Genomic DNA, 19,109 nt, shown 5'->3' with positions numbered 1-19,109 from the left:
GTTTCATTCAGACAGTGAGCTGGTCCCTATCCAAACAGCAGGGCTTTGCTTACACCACAGTTAACACCCAAAGCACTGTTTGATTAGGTGCCACGACAGCAAAGATGTCTTACTCACTATATCTCACAGTCAGGCTTAAGGAAAGCAGAGGGGGAAAGGTAAGAAAGCAAGAGGAAGGAGGAGAAAAAGAACAAGTGGGAAAAAGTGGAGGTGGGCCATTTCTGGAACTAGGCCAAAAGATGTGTGTGTGTGGGTACAGAATGAGGCCATGAGATACAGCCGGTTCTAACACAATTAAGCTGTTCCCGAAGGAAATCCAAGCACACCGAGAGCAGCCTCACTATAACTGTGAGCATATGAAACTGCACTGATAGAATGTGTTTACCTCCCAGTATATATGTATATACAGTATGTGTGTATGTGTGTACTTGTTTATGTGGTTTATGAGGACAAATTTGTAAATGTTGTGATTCTGGTATATATGACAAGCTTAAGATGGTTTAAGAAGACATGCATTGTGTCCTCATAACCCAAAGCACTTTAAAAAGTCCAACTTAACCAAATCTTTTCACATTTAAAGTTTGACAGGTTTAATGTGAGAGTTGGGTTTAGGGGTAGGGTAAGGCAATATAATACATTTGTACAGTATAAATTACACATACTGTAGGTCCTTGTAAACCACATATACATGGCACGATGAATATTTTAATCCTCGAGTTTTATATGAGAACTGTGTCCTCAATCAGGTGGAAAGGATTGTAAACGATCCAACTCATTTTTTGTTTCCACATTATGAACTGCTTCCCTCTGGTAGAAGATATAGAGTGTACCTAAAGTGTACCTAAAGTGTAGGTTAAACCGTTATAAGAAATTCTTTGTACCTGTTTCAGTGGGTTTATTTAATAAGAGTCTATCTTAATTAGCATCATAAATTTGTAATAAAATTTGCATCATAAAATTGTAACTGTTGTATTTTGTATTGTTTTTATTGCTTGCTTTTAGTGAATGTCTGCAGCAATATGGCGATGCCCAAAATAAATTTCCTGTCAAGGACAATAAAGTTTTACTATTACATATACAAGTGTGTTTATTATCAAAGAAATACCAGTATAAAAATGTACATATGCTTATTCTGCATTAGACTGTGTATTCTCTTCTATGAGCATGGCTTGGTTCATACTGCAGATCACCCAAATCCTCAATAATATATTGTTCAGGACCTCCCTGTAAAATAGCACTACTTTTGATAATTCCATAGGCATGTTTGCACAATTACCTTACTCAGTATGATTTCTTTGGTGAATTGGGTGTTAAAACTACAAAGACAATCTGTGCAATCAAGTTAATCTGTGGGTGCGTTAATGATTAATTTTACTCGAGCAAACACGCGTTCACAAATTTGAGTCCGTTTTCTTTTTAAAGGTTTTTCAGTATCTTCCACAGTCCAGTGATTAGCACATTTCTTAGTTATAATTTTGGATACAAGACTTTTCACTTCAGGTTTAGCTCAGGACTCTGGCCTAGATAGTTCATTATTATTTCGGTGTTTTCGGCCTAAAGTATTTAACTGTTATGTTGTTTGATGGGGTACATTTTGCTGCATAAAAATGTTGGGCTAACTGGGTGACAAATGCAAGTAAAGACAATCAGGTTTAGTTCAGGACTCTGGACTAGCTATTTCATTATTATTTCTGTGTTTTCAGCCTGAAGTATTTAACTGTTTTGCTGTTTGACAAGGTACATTGTCCTGCATTAAAACGCTGGGCTGATAGGGTGACAAATGCAAGGAAGGACAATCAAGTTTAGTTCAGGACCCTGGACTAGCCATCACATTACTATTTCAGAGTTTTCAGCATTGAGTAACTACTTTAACTGTTTTTTTAACTGTTTGACGAGTTCAGGACTCTGGACTAGCCATGTCATTATAGTTTTAGTGTTTTCAGCCTAAAGAAACTACTTGAACTGTTTTGCTGTTTGACAGAGTACATTGTCCTGCATGAAAATGTTGGGCTGGTTGAGCGACAAATGCAAGGAAGGACAATCAGGTTTCGTTCAGGAGTCTGGTAAAGCCTTTTTATTATTATTTCTGTGTTGTCAGACTGAAGTATTTAACTGTTTTTCTGTTTGTCAGGATATTTTATCCTGTATGAAAACGTTGGGCTGATTGGGTCACAAATGCAAGGAAGGACAATCAAGTTTAGTTCAGGACTCTGGGATAGACATTTTATAAATATTTCTGTGTTTTCAGCCTAAAGTATTGAACTGTTTTGCTGTTTGATGTTGTGCATTGTCCTGCATAAAAAAAAATAATAAAAACATCCAGCTGATTGAGTGATAAATGCAAGGAAGGACCTGAATGTTGCTAAAGAAGCTTGTGATGAACATTTGCATTCACTCCGTCATCTTTAGAAATCCAATTCAAATGTTAATAGTCACATGCCTGCCCGTGACCTTAAAAATATTATCAATAAGAAATATATTGTGTAATAAAATAAGAGATGCAATAAAATTAAAATATTGAGAAAAAACTTAAATATAAGAAATATAACTATAGAAAATAAGAAACTAATTGATATACAATATAGAAAACTTAGTTATAGATTAACAATATGTAAAATGAACAATTTCAATTATAAAAGACCAAACTCTAGCTGCAGAAAGCACCACCAAAACATTACACCTCACCATTACTGATATCTGCACACACTTTAAGCTCAGTCTTTCTAAAGAATGAATGTTTGGAGCAGAAATACAACAAGATGCAATATTGTACAAACCACAGATTTGGAAAGACCAGCTTCTCTTGCTGTGGCTAAAACGGCTGACAACCTGCTGTTGGAGAGTTTTGTCGCTTCAGAATGGCTCAGCATCTTGCACAGTCAGTGAAAACTGGAAGATTAGACTAAATAGGCCAGTTAAATAGGGTTTGTCAGATAATTAAAGGATTTACCACCAGGTGCTTAACAGCACATAAAGATCAGTAACTGGGAGGAATCTGAACGTGTTCTCCATTTCTGTTTTTCATACTGTGGTTGAGAATATCTGTCATGAAATATGGCTAATTTTATCATGATTTTTATTATTTTACTTTGATTTTAGCATAACTTTAAATACCACTAAGCAGTGATCTTAAGTTTAAGTAATATAAACTAAAAACATATTATATTATATTATATTATATTATATTATATTATATTATATTATATTATATTATATTATATTATTTTATATTATATTATGTTATATTATTTTATATTTTATTACATTATATTATATTATATTATTTTATTTTATATTATATTATATTATATTATATTATATTATATTATATTATATTATATTATATTATATTATATTATATTATATTATATTATATTATATTATGTTATGTTATGTTATATTATGTTATATTATATTATATTATATTATTTTATATTATTTTATATTATATTATTTCATATTACATTACATTACATTACATTACATTACATTACATCATATTATATTGATGCACTAAAATGAAATTATGTGCCGAAACCTATAAGCATTTGTTGAAAAATATAAATTGAAAAACGATTTGTAATAACTATTCAATAATAAATGAAACAATCTAAAATAATTAAGCAAAACTTTATCAATTTTTAATTGAATAACTTACTTCAGAAAACTTTAGAAAAGTTATAGATTAACAATATATAAAATGAACAATTTCAATTATAAAAGACCAAACTCCAGCTGCAGAAAGCACCACCAAAACATTACACCTCACCTTTACTCATTTCTGCACACACTTTAAGTTCAGTCTTTCTAAAGAATGAATGTTTGGAGCAGAAATACAACAAGATGCAATATTCTACAAACCACAGATTTGGAAAGACCAGCTTCTCTGAAGCATGAGGCTGAAGTATGAGAAGAAGTGCTATCCTGCTGAAGAATTTGCCCTTTCCTGTGGTTTGTAATGTAATGGGCAGCACAAATGTCTTGATACCTCAGGCTGTTGATGCTGCCATCCATTCAGCAGATCTCTTGCATGCCCCCATACTGAATGTAACCCCAAACCATGATTTTTCCTTCACCAAACTTGACTGATTTCTCTGAGAATCTTGGGTCCATGTGGGTTCCAATAGGTCTTCTGCAGTATTTCTGATGATTGGGATGAAATTCAGCAGATGATTCAGTGGAAAAATCTACCTTCTGCCAATTTTCCAAATGATAAACTAGAAGTCAAGTTATTTTTGTTGCTCTTACAACTGGGATCGATGACAAGACTTTGTCAGGTAGTGTATACTACATGGACATATCATTAACATTATTCATTTGCTCATGTATGGTTAATGCATAGGTAAATATATGTGTACATAAGCAAAATATCCACAGAGCTATTTTAAACTTTGCCTGTGGAGAGAAATACACCTTTTTTTCCCCCTGTTATTTTCTGGATATACTGATATGATATATATATATATATATATATATATATATATATATATATATATATATATATATATATATATATATATATATACATATAAAAAGTGCTTTGGTTAATGAAACTCAGACACCGTCCACTTGTGGTTTTAGGCTCAGACACACAATGTTTGCGATGCTCTCAACAAGATTAAAAGCAAATCCTGTGAGCTAGTATCAAAGCGTCGGAGATGTGAGGATGAGAGAGACAGACACACTGAGAACTGTGACAGGCATGAGGAGATTAATCTGGAAATGGACATGTGGATGATAAGGAATCGACTGGCTGCTGTTGCTGCTGCTGGATTTATTGCACATTTAACTCTCTCTGTCTCAGACACACTGGCGAGAGGCCAACCAGACGCCTGCTACCACTGCCCGTCCTGCACGATGAGGATAAATCGGGCTTGTTTTACAACACACACACAAAAAAGCAACACTATCTTTATTGAGTTTTCTCTCAGTTTTCTCATTCTCGGTGGACCACTTACACTGAGCTTCATGATGCAGTTCCTATTGCAAGACACTATAAACAATACCATTTAAAAGTGTATATATACTTTCAATATTACCACTGATATTTAGGATACCTTAAAAATTAAAACCTTAAAACTAATACCTAAAAAATACCTTAAAACCTAAAAAGGATACCTGATTTTAAAGGGGACCTATTATGCCCCTTTTTACGAGATGTAAAACAAGTCACTGATGTCCCTAGAGTATGTGTACTATCAGATTAGGCAATAAATTGACTCAGGTTTCTTTACATTTAAAGATGTTTACTGAATTTTCAAGCAATAACAATAAACTCTGGTCAAAAGACTGTGTTGCTCTGTCTTTGTTTCACTTTTCTGTATCGTAATATAACTTAAACAGTTCAATAAGGGCAGAGCAAACCATTACAAACAAAAGAGTAAGGGTGAAATCAACAAACGTAAACAACTAAACATATAAACTGTATATGAATCAGAGCACTATTAATAAATTTTATTAAACCAAATTATGGCTCATACAGTGTGTATGTGTTTCAGCTCGAAATACCCCATAAATAATGTTTTATAACTCTTTGAAACTGCCCCTTTTAGGTTTTGATCCGAATTATGCCAATTTGGTGACTGTTGCTTTAAATTCAAATGAGATTATGCTATCCCTATGTGTCAGCATAATGGCAGATTCAAACATAAGACTGAAGCTGTGGTCACGCTGCACAGACCAGAAATGCAAGCTAGTGCAACAGGTTTCGGAGTTCGCTGCGTTGCAAAGTTCCAGCTCTGACCTGCAAAATCACATCAAATAACTACATGAGACCAACCGAAGAGCAAAACATGACTTCTCTGGACAGAAATGTAAAATATGAACCAATCGCTCAATTTGTTTTCTTCTTGGGCATAAATGCCTTGTTGAGGCCGGAGGTGAGAGGAGAATGACCAGACTGGTTCGAGCTGATAGAACAGCAACAGTAACTCAAATAACCACTCGCTACAACCGAGGTATGCAGAAGAGCATCTCTGAATGCACAACATGTCTAACCTTGAGGCAGCTGGTTTACAGTAGCAGAAGGCCACGCCAGGTGCCACTCCTGTCAGGTAAGAACAGAAAACTGAGGCTACAATTCGTACAGGCTCACCAAAATTGGACAATAGAAGATTGGAAAAACGTTGCCTGGTCTGATGAATCTCGATTTCTGCTGCGACATTTGATCGTTAGGGTCAGAACCTGGCATCAACAACATGAAAGCATGGAAACATCATGCCTGGTTTCAACGGTTCAGACTGGTGGTGGTGGTGTAATGGTGTAGGGAATATTTTTTTCACACTTTGTGCCCATTAGAACCAATTGACCATCGTGTCAATGCCACAGTCTACCTGAGTATTGTTGCTGACCATGTCCATCCCTTTATGACCACAGTGTACTCATCTTCTGATGGCTACTTCCATCAAGATAATGCGCCCTGTCATAAAGCTTGAATCATCTCAGACTGGTTTCTTAAACATGGCAATGAGTTCACTGTACTCAAATGGCCTCCACAGTCACCAGGTTAATCTTTATCCAATAGAGCAACTTTGGCATGTGGTGGAATGGGAGATTCACATCATGGATGTGCAGCTGACAAATTTGCAGCAACTGCGTGATGCTATCATGTCAATATGGACCAAAGTCTCTGAGAAATATTTCCAATACATTGTTGAATCTATGCCACAAAGGATTAAGGCAGTTTTGAAGACAAAAGGGCATCCAACCCATTACTAGTAAGGTGTACCTAATAAAATGGCCGGCAAGTGCAGTATATGTAACATTGATACTATTTCATAATTTAAGAAAGGTTCCTTAAATATGGTGACGTTGTAACAGCATCTACCAGATTTATAGTTTCCATGTGTCACATAGCTCCAAAACATGACTAAAAATTTATTTTACACCGAAATAAGCTTGTTTATTCCTAAATAATGAATAAAATAATAATCCTTTGGCCTTCTTAAGGACAACCTTGTTTTTAAAATAGCACATTTCAACAAACTCAAAATATCATTAATGAGTGAAACAGCGCTAATGAGAATTCTAGCGGTGGTCTATGGCCTGTGTACTAATTAATGCTCTATTTGTTATTCAGAAACTATATTTGGGAAAAAAAAAAGCATTCAGGGACAAAATTCAGCTACGAAAATCAAGATCATTTGTGTCAACAAAAAGCGCACGTTACTTCAGACATCCACTATGAATCATGGCGACAAATGCCTCAGCAAAATGCAGTTCTGAGAAGAGAGATTTGTGTGCAGACGTTTAACTTCTGGGGCTTCTTAGTGTGTGTGTGTGTGCGCACATAAGATGGTTTGGAGCTGCTGAAGAAAGCGTGTGTGAGTGTGTGTTGTGTGTGTACACAGGCTTAAAGCTCATAGCAGAATCACAGAGTCAGACATCGCTGGCAGAGGATTAACGGCAGCAAAGCAATTACACTGCTTTACGCTTCTGTTCACCGCACCTGAACATACAACACTGACTTCTGCAGGTCAGCCCACTGTATATCTGTGTGTGTGTGTGTGCGCACATGGTTGTGCTGCTACGAAAAAATTTTCTCCAGGGATCTGTCTAAGCACACTAACCTACATGCTCTCATATCTGTAGTTGTGTCTTTGTGTGTACTTTGTGAAGTTTCACAAACTAATTTCGAGAGGAGCACGTGATATGATTGATTGCAGCTGGTCTCTCATTTGTAATCATTAGTAAGCCAATCAGATCATTCCAACTCTATATAATAAATAGCCCGACTAGCATTACTCCCGCTTCTTCGTTTTTTGAAGAATCCCCGCATCCACCCCATCTCCTCCTTTCCTCCTTTACCAGGGGGAGCTCTCGACAACTTTCTGATCTTGTACCCCCTCACATGCTCATTGATCAGACAGGAGCCCCGGGCTCAATTATCTCCAAGCTCAGGGTTCTCTCCCGGGACAGCATGCCAAACCTGCTATTATTATCAAGCAATATCTAAGTGTGAACTTTTAAAGTGTTCCTTACATTGTGGGGACCAAATATCTCCACAAGTTTTGCAATAGCAGTAAGTTTTGACATTGTGACATTTCTTTGGTACCCATGAGGAATACGGAGATGAATCCACAGAATCCTGAGGAACTCTGGGAGTTCAATATATATATATATATATATATATATATATATATATATATATATATATATATATACTTGATTGTCTACAGAACAAACCATCATTACACAATGATTGCATAATTACCCTAATAACTAACCTAGTTAAGCCTTTAAATGTCACTTTAAGCTGAATACTAGTATCTTAAAAAGATATCTAGTCAAATATTATATACTGTCATCATGGCAAATATAAAATAAATCAGCTATTAGACATGAGTTATTAATGCTATTATGTTTAGAACTGTGTTGAAAAAATATACAGGAGGGCTAATAATTCTGACTTCAACTGCATGTATAAAATCCAAACACTCTTTTATTTGGATGTGATTAATTGTAATTAATCTTTGTCCAGCACTAATATAAAGTAGTTTGAGAGACATTGTATTTGTTTGAGCTCAGTTATGGGTAAAAATGTTCTCAAAATATAGCCAAGAAATCTTTCCCACACACTCACACCGTGACTTCCATGTAAACCTAGATGTATTACTTGTACTGAACCCAGACTTGTCACCAACTGAGCCCCAAATAACAAGTTTTGCTTTTGCCCGGCCAATTGAAACAGCTAAATCCAAGAGAGAGTGCCGTATCTACAGACACACACACACACACAAACCCTGGTCAACACGCAGCTCCTGGAGAATTAATCTTGAGAATTGTGCTGTCCGGCTTCCTCCAATTAAGCAGTGTGCTGTCAGCCATCGACGTGTTCCCAGCAGACGTTTCTGAGGAAATCATTTAGGTTCTGATGGAGGCTTGAGGCGATTCAGGCCAGTCCCACAGAGAGAAGCACGAGCCCCCAGAGAGAGAGAGACAGTGAGTCTGAGAGCGAGACAGACGTCCACTCAACCCCCTGAGGAGCTCACAGAAATGGACACGGAGATGGAGAAATGCTTGATTCTCAGTGAAGCCGTGGTGATGTGCTTTTGTACATGCAGATTCATGTGAGCTCACTCTCTGTCTGTAAATCAATCATCATGTACTGTATATCAGATCATTTTTCTAATAGTTCAGAGGTGTGTTTCCCAAACAACAACGTAAGCCGTGGCTGAACTATGATAGTATGATGCATCATTTGGGAAAAGGATAATGTAGTGATGAGTGTTTCCCAAAACTGTAGTTTCTCTGTCGCAGATCCAGAACCATGTTAGTTATAAAGTAAAACATCCTGACGCTTACATAATGATGCTCTAAACGTGGAGGAGTAACAACTTCTTTAGTAAAAGACCCCTTAACTTTTTTTGTGTGCAAATTGTTTCAAACACCCGCATTTTTTAAAAATTCAATATTAATTTTAGTAAAAACATACACTCGTTTTCCATATTAAATCCAATATATGTAAATGTTTTTTGTTTTTTTTTACAAATATTACCACTTACAAAAAGCTAACGATGTCAAAATTAGGCTGGTATCTTTAAGCCAATAAATAACGTAACTGTACAGAACTGCCTGCCTCCTACATGCGTGGGCGGATCTTGTCCAGTGCACTATAATGGAGCGTTCCTCACATTATTTATCCCTTCAAAGTCAGTCCTTTCTTCATGTGGTATTGCTGTGAGTTCATAACTCAGTAAATAACTATGTTCCTTATTGTAGATATGTTTGATTGAGTGTCATTGTGTATTTTGGTTTAAATTGCCTCAGGAAAAAATTTTACATGTGTAAACATAATAGCAGAAATGCACACATGCTAAACAGCTAGTTGGGTTGTTTGTAATCTGATATGATTATTTGGTAGTATCTACGCGCTGCTTGCCATGTGTTGTTGATGTAAGATTGTATTCAGTTTGATCGGAATATTCATATTGATTATAACGAGCGCGCGAAGGGCTATCACTGCGCACACCAACAAACACTCACACACACATACACCTGATCTAACAGACTTCACATCAGCACGGGGGAGAGGTTTGCCAGTCACTGAATCCAGAATAAGTGTTCTCAACTCACCTCCACAGTCTGTCTTTATATTATGCACTGTGTTTGTCATAAAGTGACCTGTGCTCAATGCTCAGGTGTTTCAAAATCTGACTCCGAGGGCAAATCTGCGCCTGCAGTTGAGTGAAACTCACAGCACTTTGTCATAAACTTTTCACCGATCATTTTTCCCTCAATTGATAGCAAGAACAAACATAGAAGCATTGTCTGATTGACAAGCAGCAGCCTCATGTGTTCAAAAGAATCTAAAACGCCAAATAGGATGAATCTATGACACATTTTCTAAAGTAAAACACACTATCTGTATTTAGTTGTTTGCTTGTACGGTGGCTCTGAACTATCAAAACACCTCTTTTTCGGACATTACATATCTGTACATGTTACTTGTTTAATTCAAGAATATTTGAGCTAGTTTTATTCGTTAGCTCTTTCTATTTCATTTCATTTAAAATATATTTAACTTGTTTGTTTATTTACTATTGTGAAAACATCTTTGTTCTGTTAAATATCATTTGGGAAATATTTAATACTTAATAATTTAATACTTAAAATATTTAATAATAATACTTTTGACTTCAATTCAATTCAATTTTTATTTCTGTAGCGATTTTACAATGTTAATTGTGTCAAAGCAGCTTAACAGAAGTTCTAGTACATTGAAACTGTGTCAGTTTTCAGAGTTGAAGTTCAATTCAGTGTGGTTTAATTTTGAGAGTCCAAACACTGAAGAACAAATCCATAAATGGACAGCTCTACATGTCCTACTATACCTGTATATATAACATTCACATTGTGGTTGGCTATATCTGAAAATGTAAATTAATTGGAAAGAAATCACATTTGTATATTAAAGAAACAGTAGAGTCTGTGCTTTTAATATCAAACTACAGAAAAATTACTTTTAGCTCTGAATTTTGCCTAATAGTTACACTACCTTTAATGTCTCTCTGTATAACTGCTAGATGCTTCGCTAGCCATTTTAAGCAGCATCTCACTAAAAGGGAAACAAATTATTTGAATCATTTTCTCACTGTCTGAGACAGTAAAATGACCAGGTGTTATAGTACAGGCCTTTCTCAGAGCAGGTGTTGGGATAAATCGCAAATTGCCATCTGTATGTGTTTCACTGAACGCCATTTTAGACTCTAAACGGTGAATTAAAATGCTGAGAGGACTTGCCAGCTCTTCAGGACTGCAAACACTAACTGCCACCTTTACATGTTTTTTTGTTTGTTTGATTTAGTTTTTTTCCTGTGCAGTACTTCTTCAATTCAGCAGAAAACTACAGGTAACTGGAGTATGTTTTACAAGAAGAAATAATAATAATAATATAGGCTTCACAGTTAAATGTACACTTTATTCAGTGTGTTTAGCTTTTCTTTGTACTTTAAATGTATTATCGATTTCTGGGTGACAATAATTTCTACACATTTTTTTAGCGTGTTTTTTTTTTTTTAAAAAAGCACAAAAAAATGCTGCTTGTTTAAACTACTTATTTAAAATGAGTTTAAGCTTTTTTGGGGAAAACTTAATTATTTTATGTTCAATCCAAACAATCATTAAATTTGTAAAAGCAATTAAGTTAACTTAATCGATTTGTGTTGGGGCAACATGATGGAACTGTGTAGAACCCAGCATTTCTTACAGTGTTCTTCGTAGGTTTTGACTTAAAAATAAATAATTATACAAAGTTAAATAAAAAAAAGACCTAAAATAACAATTAATTTAAAGTATTAAAAATTAAAATGAAAAGAGAAAAAATACAAGCCAGTTCAAAATATTAAACTACAGCTATTAAACTTCTGCTAAATATCGATGCTAAAACAGGGCAGTATACCACAGATCTGCAGCGTTATGAAACCTGTTCCCTCTAGTATAAATTATATGTGCGAAAAAAGTAAATATTTCTTAAATAAATTCTAAGCAATTTGATCTAGAAAGACCAAAAAATAAAAAATAAAAATAAATAAATCACCCAGAGGCTGTTTAAAATGAGAATAAAACAAGTTATTCCTGTAAGTTCATGTTTTTTTTTTTTTTTTTTTTTTTTTTTTTTTGGAAAGAAATAAATGTATTAGTGGAGGCATCCAAAAAAAAAAATAATAATAATTGCAGTATTTAAATTTGTGATTGAAGATTGGGAAACACAACAATAATATCAACAAACACATACACATATACAGCTATCTTTATGTGGACTTCCCATAGGCATAATAATTTGTATACTGTACAGACTGTATTTTCTATCCCCCACCCCAACCCCACCCCTAAACCCAACCCTCACAGGTAACAATGTGCATTATTGCATTTCCAAACTGTGCCATTATGTGTGATTTATGAGCCATTTTCATCATGGGGACCAAATGTAATCCATTCAATTAAAAATGTAATCCAGTCAACAGTACTACTCCCCAAGAACTGTACTTATCCAAAAGGGCAGCAAAAGGGCTGCCAAAATCACTCTGGACCCCTCACACCCAGCACACTGCCTCTTTGAACTTTTACCTTCTGGTCAACGCTACAGAGCACTGCGCACCAGAACAGCCCGACACAGAAACATTTTCTTCCCTCAGGCAATCCATCTCATGAACACTTGATGATAATAATTGTGGAACCAACATCACTACTTGCTATACACTTTTATACACACTTATTTAACAACACACTTTACATGCCAAATTGCACATAACAGCTGCACATATAACATTGTATATAGTAATATACCTGAACATACACTTGTCAACTTGTATATTTGCATTCACTACTTACTTCTATTTTTTTAAATATATTTATTATCTGTTTTTTGTCCTGTCTCTGTAATCCTGTTGCACTGTAGAAGCTCTGTCACGAAAACAAATTCCTCGTATGTGTGAACATACCTGGCAATAAAGCTCTTTCTGATTCTGAAGATCACTGTGCTTGTTTTTTAGTTTTTCCTTGGGTTTATAAGTTATTATCTGCATTTGTAAAATTGTAATAGTATTGTGTCCATCTTGCCTAATTACTAGGGCCAGATGTAATCTGCGAACGTTTTTTTTGCTATTTCTGCTGAGAATTTTCGTAAAAATCTGCAGATTTCTGCTGAATTATTATGGGAGTATCATAAAAAAACCTCAATATGTGAAATAAAAAAATAATATATTTTTAACTTTAATGTTTAAAATGCCAATCCAATTAGATCCACTTTATTTGGTAAACAGAGCAAGTCTCTCAAATAATATATCTACTAAAAGACAGAAAATACTACTGCACAAACTGTATTGTACATAAATCAGATGAATATTTTCATATTTGTCAATGAACAAATACTGAATAAATATATATTTACACACATTTACTCAGGTGAATAACAGAATTAATGATAGGCAAAACATCTGAGGAAATCTGCGGAATTCTGGGTGTGCAGATTCCGTGTGGGCCTACTAATTACCCTAACCTGCCTAGTTAACCTAATTAACCCAGTTAAGCCTTTAAATGTCACATTAAGCTGAATACTAGTGTCTTGAAAAATATCTAGTAAAATATTATTTATTGTCATCAAGGCAAAGATATAAGTGTAAGAATGGGTTTTAAACCAGAGCGGTTCGAACTGTAGTTGTGCTGAATGACTGAAAAGTTATCAGTATTGATGGTAAAAAACTGTACATTCTAGTCAAACCATACTTCTGCAATCTTATACAAAAAACAGAAATAAGGGCATTATTAATAGCTATAAATGTGGGAGAGCATTGATATTATGTAATTGTATTGTATTGCAATACGGAACAGTTAAGTGTTGATGTTAAATCAAAAGTAATTCACAAATACTTGAAAATGAAATGATTTAATGACAATAACTTGCTATGGTTACAACTGAATTAATTACAAAATAACTGTATAAAATTATCAAATATGAAATGATAAAGCATTTGATATAAATTGTACCCAGCTTAAATGTCAAATTAAAGTTCCCAGAGGTAGAAGGAGAGACACAGGGGGAGGGAGAGAGCGACAAAGAGAGCAGGCCCAGAAGTTAGCCTGATTGCAGTAGAGTCAGAAAAGATAGACTCCAGAGGAGGAGAGGAGCAGAGCAGGAAAGCAGATTAGGAAAAGACAGGCCAGGAAAAGAGACAGAGCAGTGTTTTACCACCTATTTTGTATCTTTGTTTACCATGTGACTAAAGCCCAAATGCTGAGATATTCTAACTGACCAATCAACATGTGACCACATCGTAAAACCCCCAAAGTCCACACACCAGGCCCTGATCTTATCAGTATCTGTCTTTGGAGTCAGTATGGACCTTCTTGAGTCAAAAATACATGTTTGGTCATATAAACGAATTCATATAATAATTTAGTCTCTTACAAAAGAAATCAGTTATTAGAAATGAGTTATTAAAACTATTATGTTTAGGACGGTGTTCTGTTCCGTTAAACAGAAATTGGGGAAACCATATACCGGGGGGTTAATAATTCAACTCTATTTCTTTATGTTCTTCATTTGAACCCTTTTTTTTTGCATCTAAAACCTACTTGGATGCAAATCTATGCATGAATTAATACTTTCATTTTCAACAGACATGATGTGTCTAAAAAATCTCATTAGCAGGCTCAATTTGGGCAACATTTTCCTGCTGGTGTAAACCTGTGCTCTCCAAGTGCTTGTGAAGTGATGTTCTGACCCGAGCGCTTGGGTTTAATGCTAATGATGATTAGAAGAGCGGTAATAGGAGGATGATGATGAGAATGACTCACTGGTGCAGGGCATGTCTGGCTGCTCTCCGTCTGCTCGGTAGTAGCCATTCCTGCAGACGCAGATGGTGGCCGCTTCAGATGTGGATCTGCTGTTGGCTGGACACTGAGAACACAGACCCGGCCCTTGACTAGCCTTGAACGTTCCTGGAGGACACGCTGGGGAAAGAAGAGCGAGAAAGATGTTGTTGGTGAGAGTTTTTATAGCTTTAGTGGACTCTTTAGTGGTGGATGGAGTAAATCGAGCACATGAGTTAAAGTACAGATGACTCTTAATAAAGTATTACAACGGTGAAAGTATAATGTCTTTCTTTTTAATGTTTCTTCAGCCAAAGTAGAAAAAAGCACTTGATTTTTAATATACATATGTAATAATGCATAGTAATTGTGGTGTTGTTGAACTCAATGATCAACAGATTTTGATCAGGCTCCTAACTTGTTTATTAACAACTTTCAACTACATTGTTCCATATTCTCTCCTCCCACGCTCATCTCCACAATCTCGTTCCCTCTTGTGATATCACTACACTACATCTCTCTCATCATTAGTATTAAAGCACTGTAAATACCACCAATTAACAAATTATCTTAAAACTTAAACATCTTAATTACAGTTCCTCAACCTCTTTTAAGTCTAAACCAAGTAAACAATCAGAGAAAAAACTGCAAATATACTTAAACATCTACATAATCCTGTCCTTGAAATGAGCAGTTTTCTTAACAGTTTTTTGCAGGTTGTCTCTGTTACTGTAACTGATGAACTTAGGGGCTCCTCTGAAACATCTGACTTCAACAGTGTCACTTGAGCTTCCTCATCACTCCATTTCTCTGTAGAATCTGGCATGCTGATCTCCTCAATCTCGTTCCCTCTCAGCATACACTACATCTCTCTCATTATTAATATTAAAGCACTTTAAATAGCACCAAATAACAAATTATCTTAAAAATTAAACCTTATTGTTACTGTCCCTCAACCTCTTATAAGGCTAAACCAAGAAAACAATCAGAAAAAAACCCACTGCAAACATACTTAAACATTTACATAATCACGTCCTAGAAATGAGCAGGTTTCTTAACCACGCTATGACTATGACTAGTCACAGGCTTGCAGGTTGTATCTGTTACTGTAACTGATTAACTTAGGGGCTCTTTCAAAACATCTGATTTCAACAGTGTCTCTTGAGCACCTTCATCACTCCATTTCTCTGCAGAATCTGGCATGCTGATCTCCTCAATCTCACTCCCTCTTACAATATCACTACACTACAATAATGGTTGCTTATATATAGATATATATAGATGAGTATATATATAAAAACTAGAAAAAATTTATTTGCTCAAATTGAACAGTTTCCGTATTTTGTGATTTGCAAGTGTTTTCTCGTTTTTTTTTTTTTTTTCTGGTTGTGAATTAGATTATTGGACATTAATCTCTGCTCTGTCGACTTATGATGTTGAAAATTCAACTGTACAGTTTAACAAAGTTAAACAACTTTTATTGATGTTTTAGTGGTTTGAAGTAATATCATGTTTAAGAAATAATATATAGAGAAAAAAGTCTGTAATATAAGAGAAACATACTGGCAGTTTATTACAATGTTTTTGTTGCATAACATACAACATGGACCCAGACCATATATCACTTTTAACTATTAAAAATGTTATTAAAAGTCACTTTTTCCAACTTTCAAGGTTAAAAGTTGTTGGAAGAAAGATCAAGATTATTTAAATCAGTGAATCATTAACTGTAGACTCACTCTGAATGGATCATTTCAATCATTGAACTGTAGACTCGCTCGAAGCAGATTATTTAAATCAGTGAATCAGTAACTGTAGACTCACTCTGAATGGATCATTTGAATCATTGAACTGTAGATTCGCTCTAAACAGATTATTTATATCAGTGAATCATTAACTGTAGACTCACTCTGAATGGAACAATTGAATCAGTGAACTGTAGATTCGTTCTAAGCAGATTATTTAAATCAGTGAATCATTCACTGTAGACTCACTCTGAATGGTTAATTTGAATCAGTGAACTGTAGACTCGCTCTTTGCAGATTATTTAAATCAGTGAATCATTAACTGTAGACTCACTCTGAATGGAACATTTGAATCAGTGAACTGTAGATTCGCTCCAAGCAGATTATTTAAATCAGTGTATCATTAACTGTAGACTCACTCTGAATGAATCATTTGAGTCAGTGAACTGTAGATTCGCTCTAAGCAGATCATTTATATCAGTGAATCATTAACTGTAGACTCACTCTGAGTGGATCATTTGAATCAGTGAACTGTAGATTCGCTCTAAGCAGATCATTTACATCAGTGAATCATTAACTGTAGAATCACTCTGAGTGGATCATTTGAATCAGTGAACTGTAGATTCGCTCTAAGCAGATCATTTACATCAGTGAATCATTAACTGTAGAATCACAAGGAATTAATAATTAGAAACAGTGAAGTGTAGATTCGCTTTAAGCAAATTACTTAAATCAGTGAAACATTAACTGTAGACTCACTCTGAATAGATCCTTTGAATCAGTGAAGTGTAGATTCGCTTTAAGCATATTACTTAAATCAGTGAATCATTAACTGTAGACTCACTCTGAATAGATCCTTTGAATCAGTGAAGTGTAGATTCGCTTGATATGTACAATATTTTGTTTGGAAATGTAGAGAGGTAAATATTTTCAAAATACATCACAGATACTTATAAAATTATACTTGAGTACAGCGTAGAACAGTTAGCTGTCTATACCACTGCTCCAGATTTGTGAATCAGACAACAACTAAATCAACACAAAATCCCAATTTTATCTGTAGGAACTTTTATTAATGGATCTGTACAAATCTAGACAGTCTTTGTTTTGCAACATGATGATCAAAGGAATGATGACAAATGAGAAACTCTGGATTTTCCACTATTAATGTGCAATATACCACTTGTGATGCAGCTTTAGCATGGTAGTGTTCCGGAACGCACTGCTGACAGAGTGTCTGAAGGAGTTAGTGTCAGTTTACTTCAGACTAAAAATGTGTTTGGGAGAGCAAAGCTTGTTTTTGTTCCTGTTTGAGAGCAAGGTGAGACGTTTCCTGTTTGCAAGGCCCGTTTCAAGTGAAATGAGTGAAAAGGTGCTCCCAAGACACGTCAGTCAACCTGATGTCAGCAGAAGCACAGAAGAAAAGCAAAGAGTGTTTCTTATTGGATTAAAAAAAAGGAAAGAAAAGCTAGTCTGACTCTTTCAGAGAGGCTATAGAGAAGTGTTGATGAGTTTGTGTTTGCTATAGGCGAATTACCAGTTTGTAAACATTCACGATGCGCGTGCATCAAGGTTGCAAAAAAAACAAACAAAAAAAACAAAATGGGAGTGTTAGCATTTACAGTGGTCATGTGCAAGAAATAATGTTCCATGATTACCAGATTCAAAACTATGTAGTGCTAAAAACCGAGGTTCTGCCAAGCCAAAAACAAGGAAGACGGAAGTGTAGAAGGCTTGGCTAATCATCAACAAGCAAAACAACTGCATTCTGACAGTGAACTGCACCTGTTCGGCAGGGTGTGTGAACTTATATTTTTACATTTCTTTCTAAGCATTCAGTGATCACAGTTTAATTAACCGCATTTAACTGTTTTTGCTGAAATCATTACTGTAATCAAAAATAAGTAATGTGTATAACATAGCATAGCGTGAATTCTTAATTAGGACCTCACTCCATTCAGTTCTTCTGATGCCTGATAGCCAAAGACGTCTGCGGTTGGAATTAAAAGCAGTGGGGTGTTTGGTAAAAATTAAGTTATCAATTTTTGGACTTTCGATTTTGGCATCCCACCGCACAACATGACATGTTCACTGTTGCAACCGTTCTTTTTTTTTCAACCGGTATGCGCAGTTGAACCCGTGTGACGTAGGTTGGAAATTGCCCTATATAAACATGTCCTACACTCTTGTTCAAACTACATATTTAAAATGAGCTGAAGCAACACAACTCTTAACTTAATCGTTTATGTTCAATCCACTTAAAAGTGTTGAACCAAATAAGTGAACTTAATTCCTTCATGTTGTCTCAACACAAATCGATTGTGTGGAACCCAGCATTTTTCACAGTGTATAGCTGGATTTGACAACTGCGTTTGCATCTTTTGCAGATTGTCACGACACAACTAAACAACAGCATCAACTTTTAAAAAAAGACATGTATCGTCCAATCAACAGCACCAAATCAAATTTTTTTTTGTATTTAAATTGTCCAGATTCAATTTTAAGGCAGACCTAAATAAATAAATAAATAAATAAATAAATATGTATGTGTTT

At 35.1% G+C, this 19,109-nt stretch overlaps 1 protein-coding gene across 1 annotated transcript in view; it reads right to left on the bottom strand.

Annotated features, from left to right (window-relative positions):
* Positions 1 to 19,109, bottom strand: part of LOC130238455 (ephrin type-B receptor 1-B) — a 295,859-nt gene that overhangs the window by 123,248 nt on the left and 153,502 nt on the right. Inside the window, exon 4 of the mRNA XM_056469487.1 lies at positions 14,797 to 14,952. Within this exon, the coding sequence (XP_056325462.1) occupies positions 14,797 to 14,952 (156 nt within the window). The remainder of the gene's footprint in view (positions 1 to 14,796; positions 14,953 to 19,109) is intronic.

This window comes from Danio aesculapii, chromosome 2 (assembly GCF_903798145.1).
Source record: "Danio aesculapii chromosome 2, fDanAes4.1, whole genome shotgun sequence".
Taxonomy (NCBI): domain Eukaryota; kingdom Metazoa; phylum Chordata; class Actinopteri; order Cypriniformes; family Danionidae; genus Danio; species Danio aesculapii.
This window is presented reverse-complemented; position numbering and strand designations above follow the sequence as displayed.